Here is a 23,834-nt window from a genome sequence, read left to right on the forward strand (position 1 = left end):
CCTCCTCAGTATACAGCTATCACTTCCACACAACTACACATTGATTACCTCCTCAGTATACAGCTATCACTTCCACACAACTACACATTGATTACCTCCTCAGTATATGGCTATCACTTCCACACAACTACACATTGATTACCTCCTCAGTATATGGCTATCACTTCCACACAACTACACATTGATTACCTCCTCAGTATATGGCTATCACTTCCACACAACTACACATTGATTACCTCCTCAGTATACAGCTATCACTTCCACACAACTACACATTGATTACCTCCTCAGTATATTGATTACCTCCTCAGTATATGGCTATCACTTCCACACAACTACACATTGATTACCTCCTCAGTATACAGCTATCACTTCCACACAACTACACATTGATTACCTCCTCAGTATACAGCTATCACTTCCACACAACTACACATTGATTCAAATGCACCCCAGATCTTGCAGACTATCTCAGCAGTGAGAAAATCAATACTGAGCGTGAAACGGTACAAGTGTACATCTGTGAGAGCATGTTTCCTACTTTATCACAGTGGGAGGTGCACTACATGATTGTGAGAGTGTGTAGCTGCGTGTATGTGTCTCAGCAGGAAGCAGTGTCTGTGTGTGGGAGCTTTAATGGGTGTTTGTGTCGGTTTCAGTGTTTTTACACTGTGCACTATGTAATCAAACTTCCATTGATTACCTGTGTGTATGTGTGTATCACTTCCACACAACTACACATGTGATTACCTGTGTGTGTATATGTGTGTGTGTGTCCACACAACTGTGTGTGTTGTGTGTGTGTGTGTGTGTGTGTGTGTGTGTGTGTGTCTACAGTATATATACACTTGTTTGGAAATTACATTTGTGTGAGAACATGCATGTTCACAGTCCAAGTGCAAAATGTGTGTTCCTCTAGATAGGAGGGAGTGTCTTTATACAGACTCAGTTCTAGACTGGGGGGAAGGTCTTTATACAGGCAGTTCTAGACTGGGGGAAGGTCTTTATACAGGCAGTTCTAGACTGGGGGAAGGTCTTTATACAGGCAGTTCTAGACTGGGGGAAGGTCTTTATACAGACAGTTCTAGACTGGAGGGAGTGTCTTTATACAGACTCAGTTCTAGACTGGGGGGAAGGTCTTTATACAGGCAGTTCTAGACTGGAGGGAAGGTCTTTATACAGACAGTTCTAGACTGGATTAGTCCTTTATACAGACAGTTCTAGACTGGAGGGATTGTCTTTATACAGACAGTTCTAGACTGGGGAAGGTCTTTATACAGACAGTTCTAGACTGGATGGAGTGTCTTTATACAGACAGTTCTAGACTTGATTACCTGTCTTTATACAGGCAGTTCTAGACTGGAGGGAACTTTATACAGACAGTTCTAGACTGGAGGAAAGGTCTTTATACAGACTCAGTTCTAGACTGGAGGGAGTGTCTTTATACAGGCAGTTCTAAACTGGGGGGGAGGTCTTTATACAGACTCAGTTCTAGACTGGAGGGAATGTCTTTATACAGACAGTTCTAAACTGGAGGGAAGGTCTTTATACAGACAGTTCTAGACTGGAGGGAAGGTCTTTATACAGACAGTCCTAGACTGGAGGGAAGGTCTTTATACAGACTCAGTTCTAGACTGGAGGGAGTGTCTTTATACAGGCAGTTCTAGACTGGAGGGAAGGTCTTTATACAGACAGTTCTAGACTGGAGGGAGTGTCTTTATACAAACTCAGTTCTAGACTGGAGGGAAGGTCTTTATACAGACTCAGTTCTAAACTGGAGGGAAGGTCTTTATACAGACTCAGTTCTAGACTGGAGGGAAGGTCTTTATACAGACAGTTCTAGACTGGAGGGAAGGTCTTTATACAGACTCAGTTCTAGACTGGAGGGAGTGTCTTTATACAGGCAGTTCTAAACTGGGGGGGAGGTCTTTATACAGACTCAGTTCTAGACTGGAGGGAATGTCTTTATACAGACAGTTCTAAACTGGAGGGAAGGTCTTTATACAGACAGTTCTAGACTGGAGGGAAGGTCTTTGTACAGACAGTCCTAGACTGGAGGGAAGGTCTTTATACAGACTCAGTTCTAGACTGGAGGGAGTGTCTTTATACAGGCAGTTCTAGACTGGAGGGAAGGTCTTTATACAGACAGTTCTAGACTGGAGGGAGTGTCTTTATACAAACTCAGTTCTAGACTGGAGGGAAGGTCTTTATACAGACTCAGTTCTAAACTGGAGGGAAGGTCTTTATACAGACTCAGTTCTAGACTGGAGGGGAGGTCTTTATACAGACTCAATTATAGACTGGAGGGAAGGTCTTTATACAGACTCAGTTCTAAACTGAAGGGAATGTCTTTATACAGACTCAGTTCTAGACTGGAGGGAGTGTCTTTATACAGACAGTTCTAGACTGGAGGGAATGTCTTTATACAGACAGTTCTAGACTGGAGGGAATGTCTTTATACAGACAGTTCTAGACTTGAGGGAAGGTCTTGATACAGACTCAGTTCTAGACTGGAGGGAGTGTCTTTATACAGACAGTTCTAGACTGGAGGGAAGGTCTTTATACAGACAGTTCTAGACTGGAGGGAGTGTCTTTATACAGACTCAGTTCTAGACTGGAGGGAAGGTCTTTATACAGACTCAGTTCTAAACTGGAGGGAAGGTCTTTATACAGACTCAGTTCTAGACTGGAGGGAAGGTCTTTATACAGACAGTTCTAGACTGGGGGAAGGTCTTTATACAGACAGTTCTAGACTGGAGGGAGTGTCTTTATACAGGCAGTTCTAAACTGGGGGAATGTCTTTATACAGGCAGTTCTAGACTGGAGGGAAGGTCTTTATACAGACAGTTCTAGACTGGAGGGAAGGTCTTTATACAGACAGTTCTAGACTGGAGGGAAGGTCTTTATACAGACAGTTCTAGACTGGAGGGAAGGTCTTTATACAGACTCAGTTCTAGACTGGAGGGAGTGTCTTTATACAGGCAGTTCTAGACTGGAGGGAAGGTCTTTATACAGACAGTTCTAGACTGGAGGGAGTGTCTTTATACAAACTGGACTGGGGAAGGTCTTTATACAGACTCAGTTCTTCAAGGTCTTTATACAGACTCAGTTCTAGACTGGAGGGGAGGTCTTTATACAGACTCAATTCTAGACTGGAGGGAAGGTCTTTATACAGACTCAGTTCTAAACTGGAGGGAATGTCTTTATACAGACTCAGTTCTAGACTGGAGGGAGTGTCTTTATACAGACAGTTCTAGACTGGAGGGAATGTCTTTATACAGACAGTTCTAGACTGGAGGGAATGTCTTTATACAGACAGTTCTAGACTTGAGGGAAGGTCTTGATACAGACTCAGTTCTAGACTGGAGGGAGTGTCTTTATACAGACAGTTCTAGACTGGAGGGAAGGTCTTTATACAGACAGTTCTAGACTGGAGGGAAGGTCTTTATACAGACTCAGTTCTAGACTGGAAGAAAGGTCTTTATACAGACAGTTCTAGACTGGAAGAAAGGTCTTTATACAGACAGTTCTAGACTGGAGGAAATATCTTTATACAGACTCAGTTCTACTAGATGGAAATGATAATGTGTTATTCATCATGTAAGGGTTATTCACCCCCACCTGGTTGTCCAGCTTGGGGCCTATCAGATCTTTCTACAGCCACAGCAGCAGCCCCACTGCCATCAGCCTGCCATCAGCCTGCCATTAGACTGCCATCAGCCTGCCATTAGACTGCCATCAGCCTGCCATTAGACTGCCATTAGACTGACATCAGCCTGCCATTAGACTGCCATTAGACTGCCATCAGCCTGCCATTAGACTGCCATCAGCCTGCCATTAGACTGCCATTAGACTGCCATCAGCCTGCCATTAGACTGCCATCAGCCTGCCATTAGACTGACATTAGACGGCCATCAGCCTGCCATTAGACTGACATCAGCCTGCCATTAGACTGCCATTAGACTGCCATCAGCCTGCCATTAGACTGCCATTAGACTGCCATTAGACTGCCATCAGCCTGCCATTAGACTGCCATCAGCCTGCCATTAGACTGCCATCAGCCATTAGACTGCCATTAGACTGCCATCAGCCTGCCATTAGACTGCCATCAGCCTGCCATTAGACTGCCATTAGACTGCCATCAGCCTGCCATTAGACGGCCATCAGCCTGCCATTAGACGGCCATCAGCCTGCCATTAGACTGCCATCAGCCTGCCATTAGACGGCCATCAGCCTGCCATTAGACTGCCATCAGCCTGCCATTAGACGGCCATCAGCCTGCCATTAGACTGCCATCAGCCTGCCATCAGACTGCCATCAGCCTGCCATTAGACTGCCATCAGCCTGCCATCAGACTGCCATCAGACTGCCATCAGACTGCCATTAGCCTGCCATCAGCCTGCCATTAGAGACTGCCATTAGACTGCCATTAGCCTGCCATTAGACTGCCATTAGACTGCCATTAGACTGCCATTAGACTGCCATTAGACTGACATCAGCCTGCCATTAGACTGCCATCAGCCTGCCATTAGACTGCCATCAGCCTGCCATTAGACTGCCATTAGACTGCCATCAGCCTGCCATTAGACTGCCATTAGACTGCCATAAGACTGCCATCAGCCTGCCATTAGACTGCCATTAGACTGCCATCAGCCTGCCATTAGACTGCCATCAGCCTGCCATTAGACTGCCATCAGCCTGCCATTAGACTGCCATCAGCCTGCCATTAGACTGCCATTAGACTGCCATCAGCCTGCCATTAGACTGCCATTAGACTGCCATCAGCCTGCCATTAGACTGCCATTAGACTGCCATTAGACTGCCATCAGCCTGCCATCAGACTGCCATTAGACTGCCATCAGACTGCCACCATGCAGACTGCCATCAGCCTGGGGCCATCAGCCTGCCAGCCATCAGTGCCATTTCAGCCAGCCCACATACCCTGACTCTGCCATCAGCCTGCCATTAGACTGCCATCAGCCATTGCCATCAGACTGCCATCAGCCTGCCTGACTGCCATTAGACTGCCATCTGCATTAGACTGCCATAGACTGAGACTGGTCATTCAGACTGCCACCATGCAGACCATAGGGGTGGATCAGCCAGGACTCTGGCCTGTACTCACTGAACTGGGGCTCTGCTCTGCATGAGAGGGTCATTGGGGCGTGGATGGAGAACACTCTCTCTATCTCTCTGCACTTCAGCTCCCGAGAAAGACTGGGCACTCTATTACCCATCAGCCACCTGGAGGCAGGGAAGGATGCCTCCAGATCCCACTGCTCCTCGACTCCCCTAACATACACATCATGCGGAACCAAGCCCCCGCCAAGATCCCACTGGCACCCCTCATCCCCCTTAGACACACACACACACATATTTCTTCCAATTTATAAGTGTTTTTTAAATGAACATTTAAGCTGGAAATGGCAATTTTCCACCCAAATAGATCACCGCTAAAAAGACCTCCATGGGAAAGCATTAAATCAATGGATGACTGGTGATACTGTTGTTATTATCAAACAGTCTCTGAGCAGAGTTAGAGATGATGCCTGGCCAGGGAGGGATGCAGCCTGCCCGGGTTGATGGGTCCTGCTAATCACTGTGTTTTTCGACCATGGCACCCAGTTATTATCCACAGAGTAGGGACGCTGGGAAGAGCTCAGGGCATCTTGGAATAGTGGATACTCCCTTTCAGGTTGCCCAGTCAAATGACCAAATCGCCCTCTAGTGGTTTCATGGGTGGAATGTTTTTCATAACTAACATTAACATATTTTAACACATCAAAAATCCAGTGTTTCTATGTCAAATGGTTTTGTTATATTTCAGTCTTCTGTGATGTACATAAAAGTGTTATATTGGGATGTAAACTCAAAATGGAATACATTACAACTCTATATCTGACATGGTACAGATTTCTTTATTTGTATTTATTTTTAAGCCCTTAACCATGTGTGTGAGGTGTATACTTTTGTTACAAAGTAGATTTGTTTAAGACTACCAAGAAACACTGAGGTAAAATAATAGTAATTAGCCACAGAGTAGATCAATTGAACATGCCCTGTTGATTGGTTGAAATTAAAAATAATATGTACAGATAAATAGATGGTGGTGGTTGGGGGTCATTGAATATTGTCCCACCGGGCAAATGTTAGTTGAACCAAAATTCCATTAACATCATTTGTCAACATACTGACATTGAACATCAATGGAATTTTCAAAAATAAATGTCAACATACTGATGTTAACCAGATTTTAACCACAAATCAATGACAGGATTTCAAGAGTCAGTTTTTTTATTTCAATAAAATATAATGCAAATAATGACATTGATTTTTTACATCAGGGTTTTGCCAGGAGGGATCTTCTGAACTGGGTCTAAAGATCAGAAAGCCCAAACATTAGCTACACACCCTCCAAATGCTAGCCTAGCTATCACACACGACATCTCATACATAGTCCATCCACAGTACTCTAGACATTGGACACTAATTCTTACTGGCTGCACTTCATAAAGGATGTCAATCACAGAGGTCGAGCAAATGAGAGAGAGAGTGAGAGATGCGTCAACAGCAACCTTGGTAAAATCCTCAGCAGACTCGTACATTTCCTCAGTGGAAACAATGTACTGAGCAAACGTCAAATTGGCTTTTTACCAAATTACCGTACTACAGACCACGTATTCACCCTGCACACCCTAATTGACAAACAAACAAACCAAAACAAAGTCAAAGTCTTTTCATGCTTTGTCGATTTCAAAAAAGCTTTTGATTCAATTTGGGAATCTTGTTAAAGTTGAGGGTCGCATGGATTCCACTCAATATCGGCAGATTCTTGGGAATAATGTTGAAGAATCAGTCACAAAGTTGAAGTTAAGCCGGAGCTGGATATTTCAACAAGACAACGACCCAAAACACTGCTCAAAATCTACCCAGGCATTTATGCAGAGGTACAAGTACAATGTTCTGGAATGGCCATCCCAGTCGCCAGACCTGAATATCATTGAGAATCTGTGGGATGATTTGAAGTGGGCTGTCCATGCTCGGCAACCATCAAACCTAACTGAACTGGAGATGTTTTGTAAGGAGGAATAGTCCAAAATACCTTCATCCAGAATCCAGACACTCATTAGAGGCTATGGGAAGCGTCTAGAGGCTGTTATTTTAGCAAAAGGAGGCTCTACTAAATATTGATGTGATTTTTCTACTGGGGTGCCCAAATTTATGCACCTGTCTAATTTTGTTTTGATGCATATTGCACATTTTCTGTTAATCCAATAAACCTCATTTCACTACTGAAATACTACTGTGTCCATCAGTTATTTGATCAAAATGAAATTCAAAATGAAATTGCTGATCCAAACACCCAATTATTTATAAATGAAAATTGTCAGGGGTGCCCAAAGTTTTTCATACGACTGTATCAACAAAATGGCGAGGGCACTAGAACAGTCTTTAGCACCCGGCCTCACTCTACTAGAATCTGAAGTCAGATGTCTACTGTTTGCTGATGATCTGGTGCTTTTAGGACCTAAATCTTCTGCACAGATTCTGTAGGACCTGGGCCCTGACAGGAAATCTCAGTAAAATAATGGTGTTCCAAATAAATGTCCAGTTGCCAGGACCACAAATACATATTCCATCTACACACCGTTGCCCTAGAGCACACAAAACATGATACATACATTGGCCTAAACATCAGTGCCACAGTTAAATTCAACAAAGCTGTGAATGAGGCAAGAAGGGCATTCTATGCCATCGAAAGGAACTTAAAACTCGACACACCAATAAGGATCACGCTAAAAATAGGTGAATGAGTTCTAGAACCCATTGCCCTTTATGGTTGTGAGGTCTGGGGTCCTCTCACCAACCAATAATTCACAAAATGGAACAAACAGCAAATTCAGACTCTACATACAGAATTATGCTAAAATATCATCCATGAACAACGTGAAACACCAAAAAATGCATTTAGAGCAGAATTAGGCCGATACCCAAAAAAGAGAAGTTAAATTCTACAACCACCTAAAAGGAAGTGTCCCAAACTGTCCATAAAAAGCAATCACCTACAGAGAGATGAACCTGGAGAATAGTCCCCTAAGAAAGCTGGTCCTGGGACTCTGTTCACAAACACAAACAAACCCCACTGAGTCCCAGGAAAGCAACAAAATTAGACCCAACCAAATCATGAGAAAACAAAAAGATATTTACTTGACACATTGTAAAGAATTAACAAAGAAATTGAGAAAACTAGAATGCGATTTGGCCCTAAACAGAGTGTACACAATGGCAGAATACCTGACCACTGTGACTGACCCAAACGTAAGGAAATCTTTGACTATGTACAGACTCAGTGAGCATAGACTCGCTATTGAGAAAGGAAAACAAACCCAATTTTGATAAACGTCCATATCTTCTGGGTGAAATACCACAGTGTGCCATCACAGCACTGTGTGTGACCTGTTGCCACAAGAAAAGGGCAACCAGTGAAGAACAAACACTATTGTAAATACAACCCATGTTTATGTTTATTTTCCCTTTCGTACTTTAACTATTTGCACATAATGACATTTTAAATATCTTTATTATTTTGGAACTTTGGAAGTGTAATGTTTACTGTTAATTTTTACTGTTTATTATCTACTGCACTTGCTTTGGCAATGTTAACATATGTTTCCCATGTCAATAAAGCCCTGAAATTGAAAAGAGAGAGAGAGAGAGAGAGAGAGAGAGAGAGAGAGAGAGAGAGAGAGAGAGAGAGAGAGAGAGAGAGAGAAAGAAAGAAGAAAGAAAGAGAGAGAGAGAGAGAGAGAGAGAAAGAAAGAGAGAGAGAGAGAGAGAGAGAGAGAGAGAGAGAGAGAGAGAGAGAGAGAGAGAGAGAGAGAGAGAGAGAGAGAAAGAAAGAAAGAAAGAGAGAGAGAGAGAGAGAAAGAAAGAGAAAGAGCGCGAGAGAGAGAAAGATTGAGACAAAGGGATTTGTCAGTGAATACTACAGTCTTTTCCCTTGTGCCTCTGGGAAAACGCACACACAGACATGCATGCACAAACTCACACACCACCCAACCCTTTTCCTAAACACAATTTCTGGGAAAACAGACTCCAGACTCCATGTGCATTTTGACAGGGATGAAAATCAAAAAAAAGAGAGTGGTAGAATCATCTCTTTCTTCCCCCCAGACTTGAAAGCTGCGATATGAAGAACTTAATGCTCTGAATCTTTAACCACTCTGGGGACTCGCTCAAATCGGCGCTGGAGGCAAGATAGAAAAACTTGAACCTCAATATAATGGAGCTCAATTCAACTTCTGAAACTGCTTTTAATGAAGCGCCTGTTGTCCACTTGCTGTCCGTGAACAGACACGCCGACTTATATCTGGGAGTGTTGAACATCGTCGACGCACCAGGACTAATTACAAGTGATATCTTTATGATGCCAAGTCTATTAAACAGCGGTGTACATACAGGCCCATGGCGGATACACACAGCTCTGGGCTGTAGTCAGCGTCTAGGGGCAACTTCGCCCTACTCCGATACAGAGTGAACAGTACAGTACTCACCAGGACAGTGACCACTCGCAGAACCACGCCCCTCATGTTGTTCTCCAGCTTCCTGTCTGTCAGCGTTCCGTTGAGGCCGTGCACTGGGTCCCAGGTGGCCAGCTGGAAGACAAGCAGGAAGTACAGTTTAATAGTGACATGTCAACACGATGGTCCTCTGTGGATCAGGTGGTAGAGCATGGTGCATGGTGCAGGGTTGTGGCTTCGAATCCTCCTGGGGCCAACTATAAGAAAATGTATGAACGCATAATGGTAAGTCGCATTGGGATAAAAAGTGAATATTATTATATTATACTATGGCTTAGAATGATGACACCAAACAAACACACCACACAAGCATCATTCCAGCAGCTTGATGACACAGTCAATCTTGACGATCAACTGTTTCCCGCTATCTCAAAATTTGCAGTTATCACAATTGACATACTGTTACTGTCTGTGAAGAGAAACAAGTGCAGGACTGTCAATGATCTACTCTTACTATTCATAATGGTGCTCTGAATAGCCATTGGACTATTTTTGTGCCCTGGTCAAAAGTAGTGCACTATGTAGGGAACAGGGTTCAATTTGGGCCATTTTCTTTATTCAGTAAGGTTGTCAGGGTCGTCAGGGTTCTGTCAACAGAAACTGCCTGGGGAGCAGAAGGAGCTGAAGGAAAAGTAGAAGTGCTGATCTAGGATCAGGTAATCTTATTCATATTGTGTTCTAAAAGGCAACACTGATCCTAGATCAGCACTCCTACACTGAGACACTTAACTGACCCAGAACTCAACATTTTATCTCACTCTTTTCACATATTCGCTTTTTATTGGTATCACTCATTTACCCCAGATCTTGTTTCTCGCCTGTTTTTGTTGTTGTTGTTGCAATAAAACATTCCTGCGACTCAGATCAAACCGTACTAGACTCCCTGTAGACAAACACATGGCAAAGAGGAGAAAGATTTACCTCTTCAAAGACAACAGAGGAGAGAGAGGAGACAGAGGAGAGAGAGGAGAGAGAGGAGAAAGAGTAGAGAGAGGAGACAGGAGACAAAAGAGCAAGGAGACAGAGGAGCCAGAAGAGAGAGAGGAGACAGAAGAAAGAGAGGAGACAGAGGAGACAGAGGAGATAGAAGAGAGAGAGGATCCAGAAGAGAGAGAGGAGACAGAAGAAAGAGAGGAGACAGAGGAGACAGAAGAAAGAGAGGAGACAGAGGAGGGAGAGGAGACAGAAGAGACAGAAGAGAGAGAGGAGACAGAAGAGTGTGAGGAGACAGAGGAGACAAAAGAGAGAGGAGACAGAAGAGACAGAGGAGAGAGAGAGAGGAGACAGAAGAGAGAGAGAGGAGACAGAAGAGACAGAGGAGAGAGAGGAGACAGAAAAGACAGAAGAGACAGCGGAGACAAAGGAGAGAGAGGAGACAGAAGAGAGAGAGGAGACAGAAGAGAGAGAGGAGACAGAAGAGAGAGGGGAGACAGAAGAGAGAGAGGAGACAGGAGAGAGAGGGGAGACAGGAGAGAGAGGGGAGACAGAAGAGAGAGGAGACAGAAGAGAGATATATTGTATTCTTTATGCTGCTGCTTTTGCTTTTCACTAGAGTGGTGCATGTAGCTTGTTGTTAGCCACTCATAAGTCATCAAAGCGGCAATGGACTACAGTCATAGAACCTCTATGTGTGGCAAAAGCTAGGGGATATCTAATGGAAGTTCAAGGAAGAACAACCAAGAGCAACAACAACCAAGAGCCAACAGGTAGCCTGCTACATAATATTCTGAAAAGAGTTTTTGTTGTTGTTTGGAACTGTGTAGGGCAAGAACGTGCATGCCTCGATTAGTCTAGCTAGCTTAACTAGCTTCTCCCGGTTTGATGCAGTCAGGACAGGTACTATGTAATCATATTGGATGATAAATAACCTAGCTAGGGCAGCTATTAGTCTACTGTAGCACGAGTCAGCTTGGTCTCTCCTTCCCTCCTCCCTGCTCACAGTGTCACTTGCTTACACACACAGTAGCCTACACACACAGTATGGCCCTGCTAGAGCGTCACCTCTGTCTACCTCCTCTCACAGTAGCCTACACACACAGCACGGCCCCTGATAGAGCGTCAATTTGCATTTTGTCAACTCCAAAGTAGCTTGAAAATGGACTTTTCTGCTGCTTCCCTCACTCAAATCGGACCGGGTCTGGATCAGGTCGATACGGGACGACAGGTAGCCTAGGGGTTGGAGAGTTGGGCCAGTAACTGAAAGGTTGCTAGATCGAATCCCTGAGCTGACAAGGTAAAAATCTATCGTTCTGCCCCTGAACAAGGCAGTTAACCCACCGTTCCTAGGCTGTCATTGTAAATAAAAATTTGTTCTTTACTGATTTGCCTAGTTACATCTTTTTAGAACACATGAAGGCCTATAGAGCAGAGGCCACTTTCAATCCATTTTATGTACCACATTGCCTCAAAGCAAGCGAGTGTAACCTATGCATCATACATTATTTCCAAAATACTTGTTAAACCTCTCTCTCTCGCTCTGTCTCACAAGCACCGAATAATCCCACCATTGTTGGGTTTACAGTAATAATCTACCAAGAAGCTGGATATTTTAGCTGGATATGGTATCATATGTTATGAGGGTTTAAGTCCCCTCTCAAAGCCACCTTATTTCACTGACATTCTTTCTGACAGTTTATTACATCCGGCTGCAAATGCATTCCCCTTGTGTCTGTCATGTGTAAATTTGTTTCACTCCCCAACATAATATTCCTATGAGATGAAAAACAAACACTGAAAGGGAATGTGTGTGTTGTGTGTGAATTTAACATAGCTCCTTTATGTAACTTTGGTTAGAACCTTTTCATGAGTCTTCTGCCTGCAGGTAGTGCTATAGTGCCTTGTTCACATAAACAAAAAAACTCTTTCAACATACTAGAACAGGTAGTTCTTCTTCACCTTAGATGAAAAGCATTTACTACAAGAAATCCCTGGTAACTATAGCATGTCTAATGGATAAAACATTATCGGACCAGTGATCAGCGAGGCAGGTAGCGAGGGAGCCAATAACGCCAGGGCCAACTGCATCAACACGTCTCACCCTGTGACCCTCGCTGTCCTTTACCTCCCCCTCCTCCCAGACACCAGTAGGGATGAGTGTCCGCTGAGCGTGCAGGGGAAAACAAACAGCCCCCCCCCCCCGCTTACGAGAACCTTTAAACTGTGCATAATACAAGGAAGAGCTCAATTAAAAGTAAGTGTTGGGCGGACATGCTGCCTTATCCCTGCCTTCCATCAGTCTATAGAAGACCAACTTTTCACCACCTGAGTAGGAGCTGTCTGTTCTGTAACCTGTAGAACAATTCTGTCTGTCTGTACGTGCCACAGAACAAGACCTAGTAGTGTTGGGTGTGGAGGAAAATCACTACATGCAGTTATGCAAGCTGACTTTCAAAATGCACATTGTTGCTCTCCCCCGAACATGTGAACATGGTCCCGCTGAGGTAGAGGGAGGGTGAAAGAGAGAGAGAGAGAGAGAGAGAGAGAGAGCATCCCCTTATCTTCAGAGGGACAGATAAGGGCTCAATTCCTCTGGCAATAAATGTGTGACTGTGTCTGACTTCTCCTGTGCTGCATTCAGAGGCTAAAGAATGGCACTATTAGCATCCCATAATGCCTCGCTCTCTACACTGAAACAGTCCCTTTTGTTCCCCACGTATTGTCGTCTCCTCTTGACATTTCTACATTGGGAAAACATCTCGCCATATCTCATCTCCTTTATCAGATCAAGTTGAACACTTCCTAGTACAACCAGACACCCTTGTTGACCAGATTAACTAGGTCTCCCAACTGTGTGGTGTACAAGGCTGGGCAGACTGGGAAGGGTGTACAGGGGAAGGGTACAGTAGTATTAGCGTAAGCATGGAGCTGGGGGTGTTGACATTATGGTGCTGGACCAGGTTGTTGAACCAGAACCACACAGTGAGACCAGTGAGTTGACATGGTACTGCTGTAGGATGAGTGAGACCAGTGAGTTGACGTGGTACTGCTGTAGGATGAGTGAGACCAGTGAGTTGACATGGTACTGCTGTAGGATGAGTGAGACCAGTGAGTTGACATGGTACAGTTGTAGGATGAGTGAGACCAGTGAGTTGACATGGTACTGCTGTAGGATGAATGAGACCAGTGAGTTGACATGGTACTGCTGTAGGATGAGTGAGACCAGTGAGTTGACATGGTACTGCTGTAGGATGAGTGAGACCAGTGAGTTGACATGGTACTGCTGTAGGATGAGTGAGACCAGTGAGTTGACATGGTACTGCTGTAGGATGAGTGAGACCAGTGAGTTGACATGGTACTGCTGTAGGATGAGTGAGACCAGTGAGTTTGGACTGCTGTAGGATGGTGAGACCAGTGAGTTGTATGGATGATGTGAGACCAGTGAGTTGACATGGTACTGCTGTAGGATGAGTGAGACCAGTGAGTTGACATGGTACTGCTGTAGGATGAGTGAGACCAGTGAGTTGACATGGTACAGTTGTAGGATGAGTGAGACCAGTGAGTTGACATGGTACATGGTGCTGTAGGATGAGTGAGACCAGTGAGTTGACATGGACTGCTGTAGGATTGAGACCAGTGAGTTGACATGGTACTGCTGTAGGATGAGTGAGACCAGTGAGTTGACATGGTACTGCTGTAGGATGAGTGAGACCATGGTACTGCTGTAGGATGAATGAGACCAGTGAGTTGACATGGTATGAGGATGAGACCAGTGAGTTGACATGGTACTGCTGTAGGATGAGTGAGACCAGTGAGTTGACATGGTACTGCTGAGACCAGTGAGTTGACATGGAGCTGTAGGATGAGTGAGACCAGTGAGTTGACATGGTACTGCTGAGATTGACAGTGAGTTACTGGTACTGTAGGATGAGTGAGACCAGTGAGTTGACATGGTACTGCTGTAGGATGAGTGAGACCAGTGAGTTGACATGGTACTGCTGTAGGATGAGTGAGACCAGTGAGTTGACATGGTATTGCTGTAGGATGAGTGAGACCAGTGAGTTGACATGGTACTGCTGTAGGATGAGTGAGACCAGTGAGTTGACACTGCTGTAGGATTAGTGAGACCAGTGAGTTGACATGGTACTCTTCTTTGTAGGATGAGTGAGACCAGTGAGTTGACATGGTACCTGTAGGATGAGTGAGACCAGTGCAGTTGACTATGGTACTGCTGTAGGATGAGTGAGACCAGTGAGTATACTATTTTACTACTTTTGACCAGAGCCCCAAACTATACAGTCTATAATATACAGGGTGGCATTTGGGCTGTGAAGCCAAGGTTCTTTGGCTCACGCCACTCCAGCAACTCTTCAACACACCAGTGACCAGCAACACTAACAACACAAGCACCCACAACACCATTCCCCACTTGTTAACAACAAGGACCCACAAACACCATTCCCCACGTGTTAACAAGGACACACAACACCATTCCCCACTTGTTAACAAGGACCCACAACAACATTCCCCACGTGTTAACAAGGACCCACAACACCATTCCCCACTTGTTAACAAGGACCCACAACACCATTCCCCACTTGTTAACAAGGACACACAACACCATTCCCCACTTGTTAACAAGGACCCACAACAACATTCCCCACGTGTTAACAAGGACCCACAACACCATTCCCCACGTGTTAACAAGGACCCACAACACCATTCCCCACTTGTTAACAAGGACCCACAACAACATTCCCCACGTGTTAACAAGGACCCACAACACCATTCCCCACGTGTTAACAAGGACACACAACACCATTCCCCACTTGTTAACAAGGACCCACAACACCATTCCCCACGTGTTAACAACAAGGACCCACAACACCATTCCCCACTTGTTAACAAGGACCCACAACACCATTCCCCACATGTAAACAACAAGGACCCACAAACACCATTCCCCACGTGTTAACAACAAGGACCCACAACACCATTCCCCACGTGTAAACAACAAGGACCCACAAACACCATTCCCCACTTGTTAACAACAAGGACCCATAGCACCATTCCCCACTTGTTAACAACAAGGACCCATAGCACCATTCCCCACTTGTTAACAACAAGGACCCACAACACCATTCCCCACGTGTTAACAACAAGGACCCATAGCACCATTCCCCACTTGTTAACAACAAGGACCCATAGCACCATTCCCCACTTGTTAACAACAAGGACCCACAAACACCATTCCCCACTTGTTAACAAGGACCCACAACACCATTCCCCACTTGTTAACAAGGACCCACAACACCATTCCCCACTTGTTAACAACAAGGACCCACAAACACCATTCCCCACTTGTTAACAAGGACCCACAACCCCATTCCCCACTTGTTAACAAGGACCCACAACACCATTCCCCACTTGTTAACAAGGACCCACAACACCATTCCCCACTTGTTAACAACACAAGGACCCACAACACCATTCCCCACTTGTTAACAACACAAGGACCCACAACACCATTCCCCACTTGTTAACAACAGAAACACAATAGGCCACACAGATGAGCCCAAGGTGGATGGTGGTAGGGGGTAATGTTTCCAGAGGCTACACAGTCAAGCTCTCCTTTTAGTGAGATCCTGTTGCATTCACAACATAGGGAATTGGAGTGTGATGTCTTCCCAGTCTCCTCACCGCAGAGACCTCTAGCCCGGTCTCCTCACCGCAGAGACCTCTGGCCTGGTCTCCTCACCGCAGAAACCTCTGGCCTGGTCTCCTCACCGCAGAAACCTCTGGCCTGGTCTCCTCACCGCAGAAACCTCTGGCCTGGTCTCCTCACCGCAGAGACCTCTGGCCTGGTCTCCTCACCGCAGAAACCTCTGGCCTGGTCTCCTCACCGCAGAGACCTCTGGCCTGGTCTCCTCACCGCAGAGACCTCTGGCCTGGTCTCCTCACCACAGACCTCTGGCCTGGTCTCCTCACCGCAGAGACCTCTGGCCTGGTCTCCTCACCGCAGAGACCTCTGGCCCAGTCTCCTCACCGCAGACCTCTGGCCTGGTCTCCTCACCGCAGAGACCTCTGGCCTGGTCTCCTCACCACAGACCTCTGGCCTGGTCTCCTCACCGCAGAGACCTCTGGCCTGGTCTCCTCACCGCAGAGACCTCTGGCCCAGTCTCCTCACCGCAGACCTCTGGCCTGGTCTCCTCACCGCAGAGACCTCTGGCCTGGTCTCCTCACCACAGAGACCTCTGGCCTGGTCTCCTCACCGCAGAGACCTCTGGCCCGGTCTCCTCACCGCAGAGACCTCTGGCCTGGTCTCTTCACCGCAGAGACCTCTGGCCTGGTCTCCTCACCGCAGAGACCTCTGGCCTGGTCTCCTCACCCAGAGACCTCTGGCCTGGTCTCCTCAACAGACCTCTGGCCTGGTCTCCTCACCGCAGAGACCTCTGGCCTGGTCTCCTCACCGCAGAGACCTCTGGCCTGGTCTCCTCACCGCAGAGACCTCTGGCCCGGTCTCCTCACCGCAGAGACCTCTGGCCTGGTCTCTTCACCGCAGAGACCTCTGCCCAGTCTCCTCACCGCAGAGACCTCTGGCCCGGTCTCCTCACCGCAGAGACCTCTGGCCTGGTCTCCTCAACGCAGAAACCTCTGGCCTGGTCTCCTCACCGCAGAGACCTCTGGCCCGGTCTCCACACCGCAGAGACCTCTGGCCCGGTCTCCTCACTGCAGAGACCTCTGGCCTGGTCTCCTCACCGCAGAAACCTCTGGCCCAGTCTCCTCACCGCAGACCTCTGGACCGGTCTCCTCACCGCAGAGACCTCTGGCCCGGTCTCCTCACTGCAGAAACCTCTGGCCTGGTCTCCTCACCGCAGAAACCTCTGGCCCGGTCTCCTCACCGCAGACCTCTGGACCGGTCTCCTCACCGCAGAGACCTCTGGGGACTAACAGTGATGAAAGCCCTGCATAATTCCAGGCGCCAGATGCCAAAATAAGATTTTTAAAACTCCCAGCCTCCATTGTGTTTTCATGAGTTGTTGTGTGAATCGTCTCCTCCGGTTATATTTACAGTATGTCTGTGTTTACATAAACCTCATTACTCGATGGGGGAACGCTCAGGGAACGCTCACTGCAGGGTAGTGGGTTCAAATCAATAGTGTCCTGCCCCGACGATTCTCTAAACACGGGCTGGAAAGTCAATGTGGCGCAGTGGTTCAATCAACACAGATGTCATGCTGACGGTGCAGGACCGTGTAGTGGCCCCTCTGTGTGGGCTGACGGTTCCGGGAAGGCCCTGTGTGCTGCCTGCCTGCCTGCCTGCAGTGTTTGCCAACGTGCTCATATAGAGATGGGGATTACCATAAACATTGCAACAGGACAACTTTCCCTTTCCACACAGGCTCCCTAGGGACACCTAAGCATACACATTCAAAGTAATTGGAACATGACCCAACATGCTGCATAGGCCAAAGTGGTAATGGATTGTATACAACAGTATATGGGGCGTGCTCTTTCAGGGGACACCTCACAAGTCATGTTTATTTAGAAGACAACACCTAACAAAGGAGTGCCTTTATATTATTAGAGAATTGAAATAACCCTTAGCCTTGTTAAACTCGTTACTGTGGCTACTACTACGCCGAGCTTGTAAATCACACTGGACAAAGTCATCGACATCTCCAATGACTCCAACCCTTCCATTGGGAAATGGAGCACACATGCAGACAGCAAAGAGTTTTTGGGTTTCAGACCCAAAAACATCTATCGGACTGAAGAAAGCAGCACAACTGTCAAGTTCCAACAGTATGAATTAGCTCCCATCACACGCTCACAACTCTGGAGACAAGACAGAGGGGGGTGTCTGCTGGCTGGGCTGTCTGATCCGTGTTTCAAAATCCTACCACCACAGTAGATGAGGAGTGTCCATCCCAAGCCATGTCATTTCATATGGTTAAAAAGGTTTCAGAAATTAACATTTAGGTACTATAGGCATACATATTGCAATTATGACAACAGTCTGATTGTTTGATGAAAATGCAACCAGAAGCTATTCTTTCCAAGTAACACAGCCATCAATGTGTTCAAAATGTTGCCCGTTTCAAAACAAAATTGGATTTCAAGGAAATAATGAGAAAATGCTGATGAATTGGATGCGTCAACTACTGTTAGTGCAAAAATATTATTTATTTGTATTATTTCAGTTATTTCAAAATGAGCAGCATCAGTTTATCTTATTAATGAAGACACTAATATTGTGGACCCCCACCATTGTGTGGGGAAATGTCTTATTACTGGCAAGAGCATCCTCATCAATTCTACTCACACAACTCCACAAATGACTTCATTAACATTACAATGATTTAATTGGTGGAGCCTACCCAGAGGGTGGACAGCCAACCTTTAACAACAGAACTCATCTCTGGCAGGACACTGGTCAGCAGAGCTCAGACTGGATTGTTTTCATCAGCCGTACCAATACATAATTGGTTTTACGAATTCCGTTGAACAAAAAGGTAATTGCTCTCTGCCGGAGTTGGCCGAACCCCACGGACATAAATCGGTTCAAATGAAAGCTTGACTGATAAAAACTGTCAAAATTCAATACGTATTTATTAAACAGATTGGTTTTAAGAGGTTAAAATACAGTACATGCTAAAAGGTTATAAAAATAAATAAAAACACCTTCCCTGCAGAGCATATAGCATGTCTTCTTCAAAGTTTTATGGCAGCGTGTACCTATTGGTGTAGTGGTGCGACACGCTGTAAGGGGTCTTCTTTGATATTATTGCGGTCCACAAACAACTGCTATAGGTGTACATCAGCCCAAATAATAACAAAATATATATATTTTTTAAATACAACCAAACTCAATGTATTCCTTTATTCAGATTCAGCTGCCAACGCCCATCCCTACAAGCTCTGGGTCCTGAGAAGGAAGATCATCTTCAGACACAATTCTTTGCAATGTTTTGGAAGTGAAGTCATGGAAATCCAAAAACCTTTCAGCCACAGATACTATTGTCCAGTTTCTTCGACATTCTTTGCACAGTACAATTAAATCACACGATAAACACCATCACATCCACCTTCTTCACAATCAGTATATCAGTCTCCCTCAACTGTTGAACAACACTGAATCTTCACAGTCTGAAAAGCATGTATCGCCATATCTTCAGCTCCTTCAACTAATTCACGTGCCTCTGTGTAGGAGACTTGCTCTATAGCCCTGACCCTTGCCACCTCATACTTCTTGACACTAACCGGGCACTCCGGGGAATTGGGAACATGGTTGCCCTCACAATTACAATATCGTACAGCCTCAGAGTCTTCAACAGCATTCCTTCAGCGCACACTTGATAAATGTCCATACCTTTTGCAATTCCAGCAAAACAACGGCTTGAACACAAAAGCTCTCACCGCATATCTAACAAATCCCATCTTCACCATTGAAGGGAGATACTCAAAGTCAAACATCAATAATACCCACAGGCTCTCTTCTTTTCCCACTACACGGTTGAGCCGGCGAGTTCCAACGACTCCTGGTATGCTGCTCGTAAACCACGAGGCCGCCACATCCAACACATCACCAGAGATGACACCTTTTAAAGGTGCTCTGCTACAAAAATCCAAACTCTCCACTTCATAAGTCGATAGTTTTGTCGATCCTTCATGCCTCTTCCTTCTGCTCTTTTGACACACACACAAAAAAAGAAGCTACTTCTGCTCACTCTGACCAACTCCACCTTTCCCAATGCATCCCTCACCATACTTGATACTTCAAACGGATCTACCAGAAAGCATTATTGTTAGTGAACCTTATGCCAACCAAAAACCGATATTCATGAACAACTTCAGCCCTTTTTGTTCCATCTTCCTTTATCACTGTCCTCCTCTCTTCAGCCAAACTGCAAGGATCCACTCTCTCCACAAATCTCACTTCCACTGGGCCAGAATCATCCTTTACATCCTTTACACCCTGGTTCAGGTGGGCTTTCACGTTTCAGCAACCAGAGGAAAGGAGGGGTGCTCAACAGCAATGATACAAATCAGCAGAATGGCATGAAAAGAAAAACTCATTCGAGGTAGAAATAAGTTGGAGCACTCAAAAAAAAAAATGGCAGAGCGATTTATTTTTGCTCACTTTAATCCATTGTACAGTGGTGGAGGCTGCTGAGAGGAGGCCGGATCATAGTAATGTCTGGAATGGAGTCAATGGGATGGTATCAACCACATGGAAACCATTCCATTGACTCCATTCCAGCCATTATTATGAGCCGGCCTCCTCTCAGCAGCATCCACTGTTGTACAGGACGCGAAAAGCTTACTGCCATTTCGACATCAAGCTTGGCGTCTTCCTCAGAGTGACCTGACCATTGCACATAGCTCCTATTCATAGTCCAATTATCACACAAGTAACACAATCACAAAATGTACAAGTGAAGATGTATTGAATGTCATCTTAACATGCTCTATCCTCAAACTAACCAATAAGGCCCAAGGGGGTGTGGTATATTGCCAATATACCACGGATAAGGGCTGTTCTTCTGTACGATGCAATGCGGAGTTTCTGGATACAGCCCTTAGCCCTGGTATATTGGCCATATACCACACACCCTGAGGTGCCTTATAGCTGTTATAAACTGGTTACCAATGTAATTAGAGCAGTAAAAATACATATTTTGTCATACCTGTGCTATACGGTCTGATATACCATGGCTTTCAGCCAATCAGCATTCAGGGCTCGAACCACCCAGTTTATAATTGTATTTATAATATTTGTTTTATATTTTTTGGACCAACAAGTTTAAGAGCCACTAACACGGGACAACCAAGAGATTCATTCATTGGAAAACAAGACTTATTGATTCAATGGAGTATGCAACAGGGTCTCTACAGTCTACACAGAAGAACTAGCCACCTCTGCTACCTCAGAAATGTGCATCTTCGCCTCACTGTGTGTAGAGAACGAAGAAGACTTGAGACGATCCTCTACTTGATTCTCACAAAGACAGTCCCAGAGGAAGCCATTATTTTTTTCTGTGGGGAGGCATTGCACAGCTCCACAAATCCCAAGTGCACAGCTCCCGAGTGGGGCAGCGGTCTAAGGCACTGCATCTCAGTGCTAGAGGCTGTATCACAAGCGGCGGTGATTGGGAGTCCCATGGGGCGGCGCATAATTGGTCCAGCGTTGTCCGGGTTAGGGTTTGGCCGGGGTAGGCCGTCATTGGAAATAAGAATTTGTTCTTAACTGACTTTCCTAGTTAAATAAAGGTTAAATATGATAAAACAGCAGAGCATAGCCGCAGACAGGGCACAGGTGGTCCAGGGGTTGTCGTTGCTCTGTTTTTTCTGTGGTCAGCCTCAGCGGCGCCACAGCCATAATACACTCGGCAGTCAATTCCGCCTGATCTTTATAGTACGAATAATCCACTCTCTGATTTCCCACCTGTCTACCAAGCTGGTTTTAATTGCTTGCTCCAATTATAAAAGGGTAAATCCATTTGAATCCAATCACTATTTGACAGCGTCCCTTTAGATTTTTGCCCTTGGGAGAAGTGGTCAGAAAGTCACTTTTTGGACTTAATGCCAAAACATTCAGGAGATCAAGGTGCTCAAAGTTGACCCCTTTGGCATACCCCACCATATCATGAGCCATCCATGTCTTCATCTCTGCATAAGATAAACGTTGTCAAACTATTTGATAAATTCTGGCACATTTTTTAAAATTAATAATATTAACCTTTAACGTCAATTATCTAAAAAGGTTGTTTTCACATTCGAATAAGTTGTAGTTTAAACCCCACTTTACATCATCTGAGGTGTTTGTGTTGTCCCCCGCCATCGGTTGAGACACAACATCCTCTTGAATACAGGGTGGAGGTCACTTAAATCATAGGTCCATTCTATGAACCTATTTCTATCCCTTCAGATCACTGCAATTTATCTGGTACACCATTGAAATGTAAATCTACTTACTACCACAAAGATGGCAGCAGGTATTAGTAATACTTCTATTATCTATATTTCTATGATTTCAATAGTTTTCCTATGGAGGATTGACGGTACAATTTAAAACAGCAGAAATTCCCATTCAAGTTAACATTCTCTGATATGTGGACCTCAATAGTTTTACCATTTTGGTACATTTATCAACCCAAAACATGACACCCACCCTATATTGACGTTGAAGGAAAAATAAAACAATTAAATACTTTTTATTTTAAAAAATATGTTTACAAGAAATTATAAAATAGTTTGACAACCCTGTTTGTAAGCTTTCAAATTATATCAATCTCAACTTTTCATATTTACCAGAGATGAAGACATGGATGTCAAATGGTATGGTGAGGTATGCAAAATGGGTACATTTGAGCACCTTTTGTCTTCAATGATTTTTCATTCGGGTCCATAGAGTCACTTTCTGAGCACTTCTACAATGGGTACATAAGTATGGAAGGTTTTGTTCAAATCAAAAGGGGTGCTGTCAAAAAGTGATCGTATTCAAATGGATTTACCCAAAATAGACATTTCCTACACACTGCAGTTCACTCTTATTTACAGACTATAAACTTGCTTTGTAGGGCTGTTTCTACAATGGAGTAATAGACATTTCCTACACACTGTGGTTTATGCTTACTGTATTTACAGATTATAATCTTGCTATGTAGGGCTGTTTCTACAATGGAGTAATAGACATTTCCTACACACTGTGGTTTATGCTTACTGTATTTACAGATTAGAAACTTGCTTTGTAGGGCTGTTTCTACAATGGAGTAATAGACATTTCCTACACACTGTGGTTTATGCTTACTGTATTTACAGATTATAATCTTGCTATGTAGGGCTGTTTCTACAATGAAGTAATAGACATTTCCTACACACTGTGGTTTATGCTTACTGTATTTACAGACTATAATCTTGCTTTGTAGGGCTGTTTCTACAGTAACTTCAAAGAAAAGACAAACAAGCACCCTGCTCTTACTAGTATCGCTTTATTTGATTCAAGCTTACGTGTCGGACTTTTGGTCTTCGTCAGAGCTTTCCTGGAATAGAATCTGTGAAATCCAGGCATGTCTATCACACCGGTCCATATTTTTCCTTGAGTACCACATTATTAGCCCAAAAAATAATTCTGAAAATAACTATTTAGATTGGCCCACTGGGCTAAAATGGAGCAGCCCATCTGGCATTTGGCTGGTACTTTTCTGAATAGAATGCAGCATAGTGACTTATAATGCTCAGTGCCTTTGGAAACTATTCAGACCTATACAGCCTTATTCTAAAATGGATTCAATAAAAACATTTCCTGAGCAA

At 44.9% G+C, this 23,834-nt stretch overlaps 1 protein-coding gene across 2 annotated transcripts in view; it reads right to left on the reverse strand.

The window, feature by feature from the left end:
* LOC135515654 (glutamate receptor ionotropic, delta-2) overlaps window positions 1–23,834 on the reverse strand; it is a 667,356-nt gene that overhangs the window by 164,647 nt on the left and 478,875 nt on the right. For both annotated transcript variants that reach the window (XR_010451847.1, XM_064939353.1), the window contains exon 9: window positions 9,555–9,656. Coding sequence is in view for 1 of the 2 variants with exons in the window: in XM_064939353.1 (XP_064795425.1) it covers window positions 9,555–9,656 (102 nt within the window). In the remaining variant the exon portion in view is untranslated. The remainder of the gene's footprint in view (window positions 1–9,554; window positions 9,657–23,834) is intronic.

Source organism: Oncorhynchus masou, chromosome 1, assembly GCF_036934945.1.
Source record: "Oncorhynchus masou masou isolate Uvic2021 chromosome 1, UVic_Omas_1.1, whole genome shotgun sequence".
Lineage (NCBI taxonomy): Eukaryota > Metazoa > Chordata > Actinopteri > Salmoniformes > Salmonidae > Oncorhynchus > Oncorhynchus masou.